The 15,292-nt window shown below is 38.1% G+C and overlaps 1 protein-coding gene across 1 annotated transcript in view; it reads right to left on the bottom strand.

Moving 5' to 3' along the window:
• Positions 1-125: 125 nt before the first annotated feature.
• Positions 126-15,292, bottom strand: part of gramd1bb (GRAM domain containing 1Bb) — a 155,026-nt gene continuing 139,859 nt past the window's right edge. The window contains 13 exon segments of the mRNA XM_051134595.1: positions 126-3,126; positions 3,208-3,328; positions 7,612-7,719; positions 8,869-8,959; positions 9,070-9,270; positions 10,127-10,230; positions 10,322-10,464; positions 10,564-10,682; positions 12,218-12,364; positions 12,563-12,755; positions 12,837-12,869; positions 12,871-13,009; positions 13,126-13,241. Of these exon segments, the coding sequence (XP_050990552.1) occupies positions 3,037-3,126; positions 3,208-3,328; positions 7,612-7,719; positions 8,869-8,959; positions 9,070-9,270; positions 10,127-10,230; positions 10,322-10,464; positions 10,564-10,682; positions 12,218-12,364; positions 12,563-12,755; positions 12,837-12,869; positions 12,871-13,009; positions 13,126-13,241 (1,605 nt within the window). The 3' untranslated portion in view covers positions 126-3,036.

Here is a 15,292-nt window from a genome sequence, read left to right as displayed (position 1 = left end):
GTTGGCTGGGATATTAGCATACTGCGGAATTAATTTAACTTGTAACACTGTATCTGAGAAAATAAATGTAAAACTTCTGTAGGGTATCTAAAGCGTTCTAAAAAAGTAAGACAAACATAACGGTATATTCCCAGTGTGGTTTTATTTTTATTATTATTTGTAATCTGTCTACTTCACATAGATCAGAGAGCCACTGAATCAGAGTCTCTATTAGACAAAGTTGTTGGAAGAATGGAAAACTGTGCACAGCACAGCTCTGCTTCCTATATCAGTGAACACTGCACATATTGTCTTATACATACAGTGCATATGGAAACATGTACAAATCAGTCTGGTCTAGAGATAAAAACAGCTCTAAAAGTAAAAAAAAAAAAAAACAAAAAAAAAAAAAAAGGACAGTAAGTCATTGCTACACCATTTAAGTTATGGGATGCCGTAAGTGGACATCGTCAGAAATCAGTACACTTTCAAGAAAATAAAGTTGATTTGTGATACAGTCATGTTGATCATGGAACTACAGCACAGGTACAGTAGAAATGAACACTAAAATCCCATAGCACAGTCTAATGCATGGAGTATGATATGAAAATGTAAAATATAATTTAGAACAATGTTTCTTTTGCCAGGATCGCAAATGAGCAACATAATTTCAATAGCCAAATCTCTAATAGTGACAACACATTTCTCAGTTGCAAAATGCAAACTCAAATCTTTGGTCAGATACATCACAAGAAGTTGTTGCATATGAGCAAAACAATCAGGCTGAAGGTTAATTATATATATTTTTTTGCTCTGGTGGAGTCAGTAATGTTTACTTGTGTAGCAGAATTAATCGGGTTGTCCACAAAAAGAAAAAAAAAAGTAAAATGCATTAAAAAATTTTCACATGGCATTCACACACATTTATACACATACAGTACAGTGAAAATGATTGTGACAGTGATTTCATTTGCATTTTCAGTTTTAGTTCCAAAATACCAAACCATGAGCAATTTATCTTGTTTTTAAACACACATGATGAAAAAAAGAGAAATCAAATCCATATTGCAGAATACACACCCAACAGATGCACTCTAATGCCAAAATAAAAGATTCATAACTGGGAGAAGATTTTTAACAGTGAATAAACCAGTAGGAGAATCTGTCAAACTTAATATTTCAGTAGTTCAACTGCGTTCTGGAATAAAATGCCGGCTTCAAACACTGCACAGAACAACACTAAAGACAGATTTGAAAGATCCAAACCAAAAACTCCATCAGATTCTAAAGCTCTGAACTGTGGAACATGATTCATGATTCAAATCACATTACTGTTGATTATTTTCTGGGAAAAAAACATCTTACATACATTCAATACAATACCATGCGGTTTGTAGCTGGAATATTATCATATATCCTACCGGCAATGTGCCAGCAAGCATATATCAGGCTTTCTGTCCTACAATGCCTGGACGTAAAGTGCCACTTCTCTTCATGTCTTCTCACATGAGATTTTTATTATTTTATTTTATTTTTTTTACATTGATCTCTGTCTGCATAAAAAGGGAATTGTTGCATTTTATGTTTTATATAAATAAATTCTAACATCTATAAATACTATATTTGGTTTAGGCTAGAGCACTTGTGCTCTATAAAAAAATATCATTACCACCATTTTTCTTTTATTTGACTGATTTAAAAATGACAAAATATGGGCTATCGGTTAAATTAAAACATGAAGTTAGTAAGTCCAGTGCCATTTCCTGCAGTGCTTCCTGGTCCAGACTCTCACCTCAGACAAAATAAAAAAAAACAGGAATGATGCCACAGCAGAGAAAGCGTGCATGTGTGGGTTCAGGCTGAGCTGAGATGGTCATTTTAGACCACTCGGCTTTCTGAAGCCAGGCAGATGTGTAAACAGACGCCCAGTGGACCGAGCTGCTGGGCAAGAAAAAGGCAGTTTGGCTTCATGTGCCGGGAGGAAGACACAAGACGTACAAGTGGAATGATTTAAAACGTCACACGAACACGCTTACATTCACCAAAACAGACACAGATCAACATACGACACACGCACGCGCTCACACGGACACGTCTCAAACGTGCTTGTGCGTGTCGCTGAATAAAACGCAGTTTAATAATTATAAACTCTTTCCTTCTAGAGCTTTGATAAGTGTTCTATGTACATAAATTAACAATAAATATCTGCAATGACCTATATATATTGAAATATATATTAAATCTGGAATAAAGTATATTTTTCAAACATATTCATATATTTTCCTACATCTTCAAATAAATCAGGAGATATCACAGTTTAGTAATCAAAAACTAACAATGTTTATCCATCTCCCTGGCTGCGGTGTCCCTTTTCACAGTCTTTCTCTGGTGCAAAAATACTTTAGCATAATAGTGTACGCTTCACAGAAATTTAAGGTCTCTGTTTTTAGCGCATGTGGCCCTTTTGTGAAAAACAAAGCAGTGGATGAAACCTTCTAGCGCAGGATTACCAAGGAAACCAGCCTTGATACTACAGCATGAGTGAACTAGATTTCATAATGCTTCCTGCGGAAAAGCTCTCATAAATGGGAAAAGGGACAGGGCAGCTATGCCATTACAGGTCAAAACCAAGTTAAAAGATAATTTTCCTCATTCGTTGTACCAATAAAACACTTCAAAAGAAAGGAGGGGTAAAAACAAATAAAAGCATGCTCTTCATTTTCTTCCTAAGGTCCGTTACGTTCCTCTGCAAACAGTAACATCTCCAGAAAGAGAACCTGAAAGCTGAAGAAAGCCGGAACAGTACTGGGCCCATTCAGACTCGAGCGGTCCCACGATTCCACGGGACAGGTACGGCCGCACTTCCTGTGGGTTAGTTGTCCCATTGGCGGATGGCAGTTTCTGGTCCATCTCTTCTTCTTCTGGTCTCTATCAAGTGTCACTTTTGTTTGGTATGCATAGTCATACACACACATTTGGGCCCTTTGATTTTTGCCTTTCGTTCTCATACATGGCTCTACATTGCACAGCGCGCCCTGGTGGCCTGGAGGGTAAGTGTCAGTAATATCCACTCCTCTTCTCGTCCGAGTCTGAGTTATAATCTCGTAGACCCACACCCTTCTGTAGGTTCAGTAAGGAATCCTTCATCTGTGTGAAGACACGTATGCGGTCATTTTACAGTCAAGCTCAATCAAATTGTTTCAGTGTTTATGCAGACCTGTTATATACCTGATCCAATAACAGTACTGAAGATTTGATAATCTCTCTCCATTTCTGCAGCTCGGCGTCGTGGTATCGTTGCTGGGACTCCAGGAGCTGTGCCCATTCCATCTGTGTCTGCGGCAGTTTACTGCTAAAACACATGGTAACAAAAACACTCAGTGATATAAACAGGTCTGTCAAGTGAGAATGTATAGACATTTATAATAAACGTCAACATCAGGAGGGCCCAAAGAGCTTACAGATGTGGGTGTGACTATTAATTGTGTGGGAGGAGCTCACAAATGTAGGCGTTCCTCAATATTATTGTGGTCGTAGCCTGAATTGTTACAGGTGGAGCTTAATATAATTGTGGGTGGGTTTTTGTGTTTTGGGAGGAACTTACAACTATGGGGGTGACTCAACATGGTTATGGGTGGGGCTTCATATTATTGTGGGTGGGGTTAGATATTGCTGTGGGAGGGGCTCACAGCTGCTTGTATAACTACGAATTATTGTAGGTGGACCTTTATTATTGACTGTGGATGGAGCGCAATATTATCGTGATGGGGTCTTTATGTTGTGGGAGGAGCTCACAACTGTTGGTGAGGGTCTTCATGTTGTTGTGGCTGTGGCTTCATATAATTGTGGGTGGGGTTAGATATTGCTGTGGGAGGAGCTCACCACTGTGGGTATGACTTGTATGACTATGAATTATTGTGGGTGGACCTTTAAATTTTAGTGGATGGTGCATAATATTATGGCGAGTGGGTCTTGATGTTGTGGGAGGAGATCAGCAATGTAGGCGCTGCTCAATATTATTGTTAGTGTGGCCTGACATTCTTACAAGTGGAGTTTAATATAATTATGGGTGGGCTTTTGTGTTTTGGGAGGAACTTACAAATATGGGCTGGGTCTTAATATCTTTGTGGGTGGGGCTTCATATTATTGTGGGTGGGGTTAGATATTGCTGTGGGAGGGGCTCACAACTGTGTGTATAACTACAAATTATTGTAGGTGGACCTTTATTATTGACTGTGGATGGAGCGCAAAATGATCATGACGGGGTCTTTATGTTGTGGGAGGAGCTCACAAATGTAGGCGTCACTCAATATTATTGTGAGTGTAGCCTGACATTCTTACATGTGGATCTTAATATAATTCTGGGTGGGACTTTGTGTTATGGGAGGAGCTCACAACTATGGGCAGGGTCTTAATATTGTTGTGGGTGTGACTCAACATGGTTGTGTGTGAGGATAGATATCGCTGTGGGAGGAGCTCACAACTGTGGGTGTGACTATGAATTATTGTGGGTGAATCTTAATATCATTGTGGATGGAGCACAAGATTATGGCAAGTGGTCTTGATGTGGGAGGAATTCCCTGTGTGACCTGACATTCTTACAGATGGAGCTTAATATAATTATGGGTGTTTTGGGAGGAACTTAAAACTATGGACAGAGTCTTAATATTGTTGTGGGGGTGACTCAACATGGTAGTGGGTGAGGTTAGATATTGCTGTGGGAGGAGCTCACAACTGTGGGTGTGACTTGTGTGACTGAATTAATGTGGGTGGACCCTAATATTATTGTGGATGGTGCACAACATTATGGCGACTGGGTCTTGATGTTGTGGGAGGAGCTCAGAAATGTAGGTGTCACTCAATATAATTGTAGGTGTGGCCTGACATTCTTACAAGTGGAGTTTAATATAATTGTAATTGGGTTTTTGTGTTTTGGGAGGATCTTACAACTATGGGCAGGGTCTCAAAGGGTCCCCTGTAGTCAAAATTTTTATCCTTTAAAACTGATCTCTGATCATCAAAATTAAATATTTAAAATGTTTTTTATTGTGAAAATAATTTTCTCATGCCTTAAAACAGCTTGAATGCAGCTCTACCCCCCTTACTATATGCGAATCTATGAATATACAAATTAGCCCCGCCCCCACATAGTCACACCAGCCAGAGCCCCCGATCCACTAACTAAACTGCAGTAAACGCGATATAATGACGAAACACAGATAATGACTGATAAAACTATGTTTTTTACTAGCGGACAACTACAGTAGATACTGTAACATTTGTTAAAGTTACTTACTTGATGATGTTGTGCCCTCAAAATGCCTTGAAGGCTCGAATGCAGCCTAGTTTGTGATTCCAGTTCACGCCGACGAGCATATTGGAGTAAAGTGCAGACGGCAGTGCGGGAGAGGTGTGTCTGACTCCGGGCTACTTTTATACTGTTCCGTCGGGTTATTTTTCAAGTTAGCGTTTAGCGCCTAGTGGTTGTTCTCTACTTAATGCTCTATATGCTCTATTAAATGCTCTATTTAATATTTGGTTTTCGCTAATAATCCTATTGGTATATTTTGCATGCTAATGATAGAAATTTATCCTTTGACGTGATTGATTACTTAAGTTTATGACGTAGCAAAAAAGGGGCTGTTTTAAATCGCATTTCTGGGACAGCCTTTGGGAAACTACAGTTTTAAGGAGAAAATAAGAGAAAAATGGTGTTGATTAATGGACTGGCACATGGTTTGTCTAAAAGCATGTTAAAAACACCACATAGACAAATAAACAACATTTGGTTTGATTTTCATTACAGGGGGACTTTAATATTGTTGTTGGGGTGGTTGTGGCTGGGGCTTCATATTATTGTGGGTGGGGTTAGATATTGCTGTGGGAGGAGCTCACAACTGTGTGTGTGACTACAAATTATTGTAGGTGGACCTTTATTATTGACTGTGGATGGCACGCAATATTATTGTGAGTGGGTCTTGATGTTGTGGAAGGAGCTCACAAATGTAGACGTCAATATTGTTGTGAGTATTGCCTGACATTCTTACAGGTGGAGCTTAATATAATTGTGGGTGGGTCACTGTGTTATGAGTTAGGAGCTCACAACTATGGGCAGGGTCTTAATATTGTTGTGGAGGAGGAGCTCAGAAATGTTGGCATCACTCAATATTATTGTGGGTGTGGTCTGACCTTCTTACAGGTAGAGTTTAATATAATTATGGGTGGGTCTTTGTGTTGTGGGAGGTGCTTAATTGTAGGTGGAGCCTCATATTATTGTGGGTGGGGTTAGATATTGCTGTGGGAGGAGCTCACAACTGTGTGTGTGACTACAAATTATTGTAGGTGGACCTTTATAATTGACTGTGGATGGAGCGCAATATTATTGTGAGGGGGTCTTGGTGTTGTGGGAGGAGCTCACAAATGTAGGCGTGACTCAATATTATTGTGGGTGTAACCTGAATTGTTACAGGTGGAGCTTAATATAATTGTGGGTGGGTCTGGTCTTTGTGTTATGGGAGGAGCTAACAACTATGGGCGAGGGTCTTCATGTTGTTGTGGTTATGGCTTCATATTATTGTGGGTGGGGTTAGATATTGCTGTGGGAGGAGCTCACAACTATGGGTGTGACTTGTGTGACTGAATTATTGTGAGTGGACCTCAATATTATTGTGGATGGTGCTCAATATTATCGTGAGTCTTGATGTTGTGGGAGGAGCTCAGAAATGTAGGCGTTGTTCAATATTATTATGGGTGTGGCCTGATATTCTTACAGGTGGAGCATAATATAATTATGGGTGGGTCTTTGTGTTATGGGAGGACCTCACAACTACAGGCGGGGTCTTAATGTTGTTGTAGGTGTGGCTTCATATTATTGTGGGTGGGGTTAATATTTGCTGTGGGAGGAGCTCATTGCTATGGGTGTAACTTCCTTGACTATGATTTATTGTGGGTGGACCTTAATATTATTGTGGATGAAACACAATATCGTGAGTGCATCTTATTGTAGTGGGAGGAGCTAACAACTGTGGGTGTGACTTGTGTAACTAAAAATTATTGTAGGTAGACCTTAATATTATTGTGGATTGAGCATAATATCATGAGTGGGTCTTGATGTTGGGGGAGGAGCTCACAAATGCAGGAGTCGTTTAATATTATTGGAGGTGTAGCCTGACATTCTTAAGTGGCTCAGTGTTGTTGTAAGTGTGACTCAATATTGTTGTGGATGGATGTTATTATTATTGTCGGTGGGTATTGGTGTTGTGGGACAAACTTATTACTATGGTCATAGCTCAATATTGTTGTAAGTATGACTCAACATGGTTGTGGTAGGAGCTCACAATTATGGGTGTGGCTCAGTATTGTTGTGGATGTGGCTTGGCTTTTTGGGTGAAGCTCTATATTGCTGGGGGTGGAGGTCAATATAATTGTGGTGGATATTGGTGTTGTGGAAGAAGTTCACAAATGTGGGTCAGTACTGTTCTGAGTGTGTTTCAACATTACTGTGGGTGGAGACTGATGTTGCTGTGGCTGCAGTTTAATACCATTGTGGGTGGGATTTTGGTGTTGGTCGGTTTGTCTTGGCACAATATTGTCCTAGCTGTGATGCAGTTGTAGTATGTGTATGTGTTGTACCTTTCATGTAGGCGTAAGCCCTGCCAGCTGGTGAGGCTTTGTGCAGAATACTCCAGCATCCAGAGTTTATAGAACAGCATCACATTCAAAAACACCAATAGCACCAGACTGCAGAGAGACAACAAACCGACACATGAACAACTGGGAATATGGACACATCCAGTGAAGAAAAAATGACAAATGCTAAACTTGTGATGAGTAGAGGAAATGTGATTGCATGTTAGATGAGGAAGTTTAGGAAATGTGCCACATATAGACATACACTTTTGCTGCATTTCATTGCAGCAAAAGTGCAGTAGATGATGGTTTACAGAAACAGAATGGTAACTGTGTGCAAATTACACCTCTCTGCATCATATTTGCTGAATGAAATTCACTACTTGTTTCTTACTAATTTTGGGTTGCTAATGCCAAAAATAGTGACTGTTTTGCTCAAGCATGCCACACTTTCTCACAAAATATGATGTGCATTACATTCATGCATAAATTTTTTGCTTTCGACAGCCATTTGTAAGGTACAGACATCTTGAGTTATCCCTTAAGCAGCAGAAAAACTGTCATGATTCCCTGTCTTCCTCTGAGTAAAGTTACAACTATTTTCACATGCACATCATTTTATGCCAGCGACAAAAAAATTACAGATATACATTAGATAGATTATACAATTTGAATACTTTCTCATTAAAAATCTGAAACTTTTGACTTATTTCGTTATTTTTATAAGTGCAGTAAAGCTGATAAGTATATGTAATAAAAATTTTGTTTTTTTTTTATTTGACGAAAAAACTATGTGATGGAATGTTTTTATTGATATTTTTGAACTCACCACAATCAAAATAGGTAAAATTAGGCTTTTCTTGTAAATCAGCTTACTTGTTATTTATTTATTTATTTATTCATTTACTTTTTCAGAATACAGGGCTATGTTGTCAATTGTATTCTATTGCTGTTTTTGTTTTTTTCCAAGTAGGAAGTTAGAAATTTTGACTTGTTGCAATGAATGGAGCACAGCATAAGACTGATAGAGGGTTACCAAAAAAATGGACTAGAATGGCAGGATAGAGATGGAAATTTCAGATTAAATATATATATTTGACACCAGTAAAGAAATGTACCTTATACAGATCCTAAGGCCAACCACAAGAGGCAAAACCAAAAAAAAAAAAAAGAAAAAATTCACTAAGTCAGATGCATAAAAAAACGTTTAAAAATAACCAAAATTGTATTGGTACTAATTAAAAGAGAACTACTACTTACACAAAGCTGATGATAAGTAGTGGTTTAGAGAGGTTGCAGAAAATTCCGCCCCCTGGCATGTGCTCAGGAATGTGTCTTGTCTGAGTGGAACCTGTGGACAGAGCACATGCAAATGAAACCAGTCATATAAATTTAAACCTAATATATTTTTTTAAATACCCAATATGTTTTGTGTGAACATTTGGATGTGCATGAATTTACCTGCCACGTGTTTAATGCGGTGGATGACCTCCTCATCTGTTGGAGTGGTAACAGGACTGAGGGCCTCATCTAGATGGGCTGTGCGCAGGTGGGCGGGGGCTCTTTTTCTCCGCCTTAGCGTGGAGTTCTTTACTGCTTTAGCTTTAGGAGATAGTCTGTGGCTTTCCATTAGAGCATCCTCCATCTTTGCTAACTCCAGTTCTGAGAATACAACACCACTTATTTAGTGGTACTAAATACTGTTTGATTCCGGTGTTAATTTTTAGTGGGAACAAAGCATTCTGCACAACAGAAATAGTAACATTAATGTAAAATATGGAGTGAAGCAGAAGAAAATTGTGAGTGGTGTTTTAAATGGTTGTGGGTGGGGCCCAATATTGTTGTAAATGGGGCTTGAAATTTGTTGAGGATGCAAATCAATATTGTTTCATTGGGGTTTAATGTTGCAGTGGGTGGGACTTGCTATTTTTGCTGGTGGAGCAGAAATGTTTATTGCAATATTCAATGTTGTTGTAAGTGGAGCTCGTTGGTGTTGTGGGTGGGACTTAATAACACGGTAGGTGGGGCTAAGTGTTGTTATGGGCGGAGCTCAATACTGTTCAGGGTGGGACTTGATATTAATGTTGCTGCTTGATGTTGTGAGTGGAGCTCAGTACTATAGGTGAAGTTTAATATTAAATTTTGTTGTAGGTGGGGCTTAATGTTGTTGAGGGTGGGATTTGATAACATTGTGGGTGGAGCTCAATGTTGATGAGGGCGGGGCTCAATACTGTTGTGGGTGGGATGTGATGTGGGTGGAGCTCAAGATGGTTGTGAGTGGGACCTGATACTGTTTTTAGTGGGAATCAGTATTGTTGTATTGTTGATTAATATTGTTGTGGGTGTGGCTTAATTTTGTTTTGGGAGGAGCTCAAACTTGTGGGTGTAGCTCAGTGCTGTTGTGAATGGACCTTAATATGAGTAAAGTTGGGGCTAAAAGTTGCAGGCTCAAGGTGGTTTTGAGTAAAACTCAGGATGGCTGTAGTAATAATGTTTGGACAATGAAATTGTGTCTTACCGAGGCTTTTGAAGTTTTCATCTAGCCCACTCCAGAAGTTCTTCTCAATGAAGCCCTTCACCAACCCCCATGGCTGCTTCCTGTACCGCAACTCGGTAGAAACCCTGAAGGATCGACGTATCACATTATTGTCAATCTACAGCTACCTCTCTCTGTTTGGGATTGAAAAGAAACTACTGTCCTGTTAATCCATACCTCAGCCGACACTTGTTCTTGGCCACGCGTGTGAGCATGTAGCGGTTTAGGGTGTAGAAGTAGTCATGGTACGGCACGTCATGAGTGATGACTTCCGCATCGATGATGTAGCACTCACTCTCCTGACTGGCCTTATACAGAGTCTAGTTCAGAAAAAAAAAAATTTAAAACACATACAATGGAATACATATAATACACACATACAACAGTACTGAGGAGAAGTCCAGAGATGAATGTCTCACCTGAGTCTCAGTAACTGTAGCTGTTTTAGGAGCCAGTGGGTTGGTCAGGGAAATAGTGTACATGATTGCCCTGGTCTGATTTCCAGCATCTTCCTTCTTCCAAGGGTGATATACCACATCTGTGAGTAGATGTGCAGAAGCAAAGCAAGCATATCGGAAACAGGGAGTTATTATAGTAAACTAAAACAAACAAATAAATGTTAACTGATGTAATATCTAAAAATATTATTTAAACTTATTTTGTTTCAGCTATTTGCCAAGACAACATTTCTCATTTTAATTTAGTTTACATTTAACTTTATGTACTAAGATAATAAACTAAAATTAAAATGAATAAAAAAATATATACATAAAAACATTACAAAAACCACACAACAAAATGACAAAATATTAAACTAATATTAAATATTACTAATATTAAAATAAAAACAGAAAAAAACAAAAAAACAAAAAACAAAACTATAACACTACCTCAGTGATACTAAAATAACAATGATCTAAATTATGAATTATTAGCTGTGTAACTGTAGCTGTGTAATGAGCAGTATAATATGCAGAGAGCTGGACATTACAGATAAATAAATCTTTTCATGGTCTTGATCACTCTATAGACCAATTTGGAGTAGACGTCACAGTTACATCACTTGCAGCTGCGCTTGCATAATGGTTGCAGAAAAACACTGGTAACAAGTTGAGGTAAAGGGGTAAAATCCATGGGAAGAGAAAAAAACTATTTTTGTGCCTTTTGATGTCAAAATCTGAATGTAAATAATTTTTTATAGAATACTGTCATCAAAGACGCCATTTGAAACTAAACGCATACGTTTAAACGTACATACTATGGATGAAAACTGGTTACTCTACTTTTAAACCAGAAATTTGATTTAAACAATATGTCTACATAATATTCACATATGCTGTTCATAGGGGATGTATTGTATTAGCCCTATAGTTACAGCATGAATATTATGTAAACCTATTACTGTTAACATTTTTACATAATATTTAATTATTTTATCTCACAAGTGTGACATTTTTTCTCGTGAATGCAAGTTTATATCTCCTAATTCGGACTTTATAACACAATTTAACTCAAAAATAGTGAGTTTGTCAATTCTGAGGGAAAAAAAGCCAGAAGTGTGAGATATAGGGAAACTCCTATTCTGAGCCGAGGGGAAAAGAGAGAATGACGAGTTGTTTTTCCTTATTAGAATTATGAGATATAATCTCGGAATTTCAAGAATAAATCAGAATTTTTAAATATAAAATCAAATTTACCTTTTTTTTTATGTTTTATTCCATGGCTCCACAGACTGCCACTTGAAAACCGTCATTTTCTGTCACCAGATAGGCTCCGCCCACATAAAACGTCATCCCTGTTTCTGATCTATAAGACTATCCCACTATCTAACATCAATTTCGTTGAATAACAGTGCTTATCTCTGGGTGACAAGCTCTTGCGGAGAACATTTTGAAAATGACATTTAATCAATAAAATCTACAATCTTTTTAAATTTAACTATTTTGTACCGTATCCGTGTAATTCTCTAGCCGTAAAGGCTATCTCTCCTGGGTTTTCTGCAACTATGATGTGCACGCATCCCATCAATCATTTCAAAAACAAAAGAGATGACTGCTTTTTAAGTGTTCTTACCTGTGAATCTCCTCTGCTCCATAAAGTCTGTCATGAACTGGGACTCAGTGAACAGGATGCCATACAGCTTATCAACACTGAATTTATACACCTCGTTAATGTACTGGCGGCCATTTAGATCCTCATGGAATGCTTGAACCTCATCCACTGAATAAACAATCAAACATAAAGATGAGCTGTAAAGCGCTACTCAAGTACTGCCATCAAAGTATATGTAAAGCCTCACACGGTTCACTACTTAAATTACATTTTCAGAATAGAATGTGTATTTATGACTACTGAAATGTTTCAAATATTTCACACGCACACACACATACGAAACCAAGAGGTTTTTTTTTTTCAAACCTTCATCATTTGTCTCTGATGAATCACTAAGATCAGTGGGTATATCCTCATTGTCATTAAAGTCGAGTGCAGGTGGCGGTACAGGGTCCAGAGGACTGGCCGGCTCGCTATTCCTCTCTTCAGCCAGCAGAGGGATTGGCAGCAGATCTCCATCAGGAAGGCAGTCTGTGTATTCCTCAGCTGCGATGTCAAACTGAAACCAGCAGAGGACACTATTTTAAACATCAGCTCTTAAAATGGCATATATGAAGATAGCATGAGAGCTTATACTCACAGATAGTGGCGTATCAGTGCTGCTGGGGGGGTGTGGTAGAGGTGATGGTGGAGTGTGTGATGGATCTCTTGTGGGATGGAGGAGAACTGTTGTCTGGCTTGTTCTCACTGCTGCTCTTGGATGAGTTATCATTACTGACCTCATTCTCCTCTGCGGGGATCTCCTCACAATATCTGAACGAGCACGCAAAGAGAGAACGTGGCGACTTAGGTGCTATATTTGTGCGACATTCATTTAAACATGCAGGGTTTTTGAACAATAGTTATGAAAGCATACACGCACAACTCACCCCATGGTGTTGAAATCGTCATCAGGTGGCACATAATCTTCATCGTCACTAGTGAGGCCAAGCTCATTTCCATAGCACTGATGTACAAAGTGCCAGAGCTCTTTAGGACAGAGAGGCTGCACACAGACATGTTATATGCTTAGATAACATCAGATATCTAATATTGCTTAAAAGTAATTCACTAAGAATTGCATGGATTATTTGTATTTATGCACACAGGAGAACTTCTCATGACAAAATGTAGCTTAATTAGCAAAACACATGCATATGCACATGAATTTGTGCTTAACCTTGCTCTAATGTTTTGTAATTGACATTCTAATTTTGGAGTATTCTAAATAAGTGACTGCGTGCTCAAGGTTAGTTATTTGCATTAAACAAGTCTGAACATGTCCACATAAGAGCTCTCCGCACCACCTTGTCTGTACTTTTGTACTTTCTACTTAAAGAGATAGTTCACCCAAAAAATTTTAATTACCCCTTGATTTAGTCACCCTCCTCAAGCCATCCTAGGTGTATATGACTTTCTTAGTTCAGACGAATACTATTAGAGTTATATTAAAAAAAATGTCCTGGCTCCTCCAAACTTTATAATAGTGGTGAATGGTTGTTAAGATTTTGAAGTTTTGTTTACAGAAGCAAAGGAAGCAAAGCTTCCTTTTTTTAATACAGGAGAAGCAGTCTCCTCCAGAGTTTTGTTTTGTTCTCTCCACTATACTTTTGTCACTTCTCACTGGAGCTTACACTACGCCTACGTCCTACATCATCCGCTGGGACGCCACTCTCTTGTTTACATGCATACAACAGTTATCAGAAGCTAGAGATCACGGTTTCTAAAGTTTTAACATTTTTCTTACAAAAATGCATCGATTCATTTCAGAAGGCATACTCAGAGCCGTATGGAATACTTTTTATGATGGATGGATGAACTTTATTAGATTTCAAAAAAATTAACAGCCATTCACTGCCATTATAAAGCTTGGAAGAGCCAGGACATTTTTTAATATAACTCCAATTGTAATTGTCTGAAAGAAGAACATCATATACACCTAGGATGGCTTGATGGTAAAGTAAATCATGGGGTAATTTTCATTTTTGGGTGAACGGTCCCTGTAATTACGTGACTATTTTATTTAATTATTTTAAAATAAAGAATTTAAATCAGTTAATTATTAATGCAAATAATAATTATATGTAAATAATACATTAAAACAAAGTGTAATTTTGACCAAGTTACCAATAGACCAAATGAAATATTACTAATAAATTAAAGAACACATTGCACAGAAGAAGTGGTGGGTCTATTAGTTTGCATTTAGTCTCCACAGTGAACAGATCTTTTTTGACATACAGTATCAGAGTTTTTTAGATCTCATTCGTTGTTATGGTTATCAATGTCGGTCATCGCAGTTTCGGATGCAAGTTGTATCAATTCAGAAACTTTGCTGTATGTAAATGGCAGCATGAAACTGCAAAGAGCAAAGGAAAAGCAAACAGCACTATATTAATAATCATTACAGCTGTCAATCACTTCAGTTCAGCGCAAACTCACTGACTGAACTTTGCTTTCCTGCGAAATATCCTGCTATAATCACAAAAACACTGCACAATGAATGTCTTAGTTACATCAGGTTTACATTTTGTAGTTTATGATAGGATAAAAGTATTTATAAAAATTACTAAAAGGATTTGCAGATGTGTACCAAACTCATTTTGAGGGTGTTTGAGTGGATTCTGACTAAAGGCCCGTTCACACCAAGGACTATGATGTTAAAGGGAGAGTTTACCCAAAAATGAAAATTCTGTCATTAATAACGCAGGCTCCTGCATGCATTGTGGTACACTTGTAAAGGTGCATTAAAGAAGAAATAGTTGAATGAAGTCTTTTTTTTTTGTTTTCTTTGCATAAAATTTCGTAGAATTAAGGCTGAATCACTGATGACGCATGGGCTATTTCACTGATGCCCTTACTACCTTTTTGTTGCTGTCTATGCAGGGTCAGAAAGCTCTCGGATTTCATCAAAAATATCTACATTTGTGTTCCGAAGATGAACAAAGGTTTTATGGGTTTGGAACGACATGAGGGTGAGTAATTAATGACAGAATTTTCATTTTCGGGTGAACTAACTCTTTAACAGTAAATATATTTAAAAAAAAAAAAATCATT

The sequence above is a fragment of the Labeo rohita genome, chromosome 18, assembly GCF_022985175.1.
Source record: "Labeo rohita strain BAU-BD-2019 chromosome 18, IGBB_LRoh.1.0, whole genome shotgun sequence".
NCBI classification, from domain to species: domain Eukaryota; kingdom Metazoa; phylum Chordata; class Actinopteri; order Cypriniformes; family Cyprinidae; genus Labeo; species Labeo rohita.
This window is presented reverse-complemented; position numbering and strand designations above follow the sequence as displayed.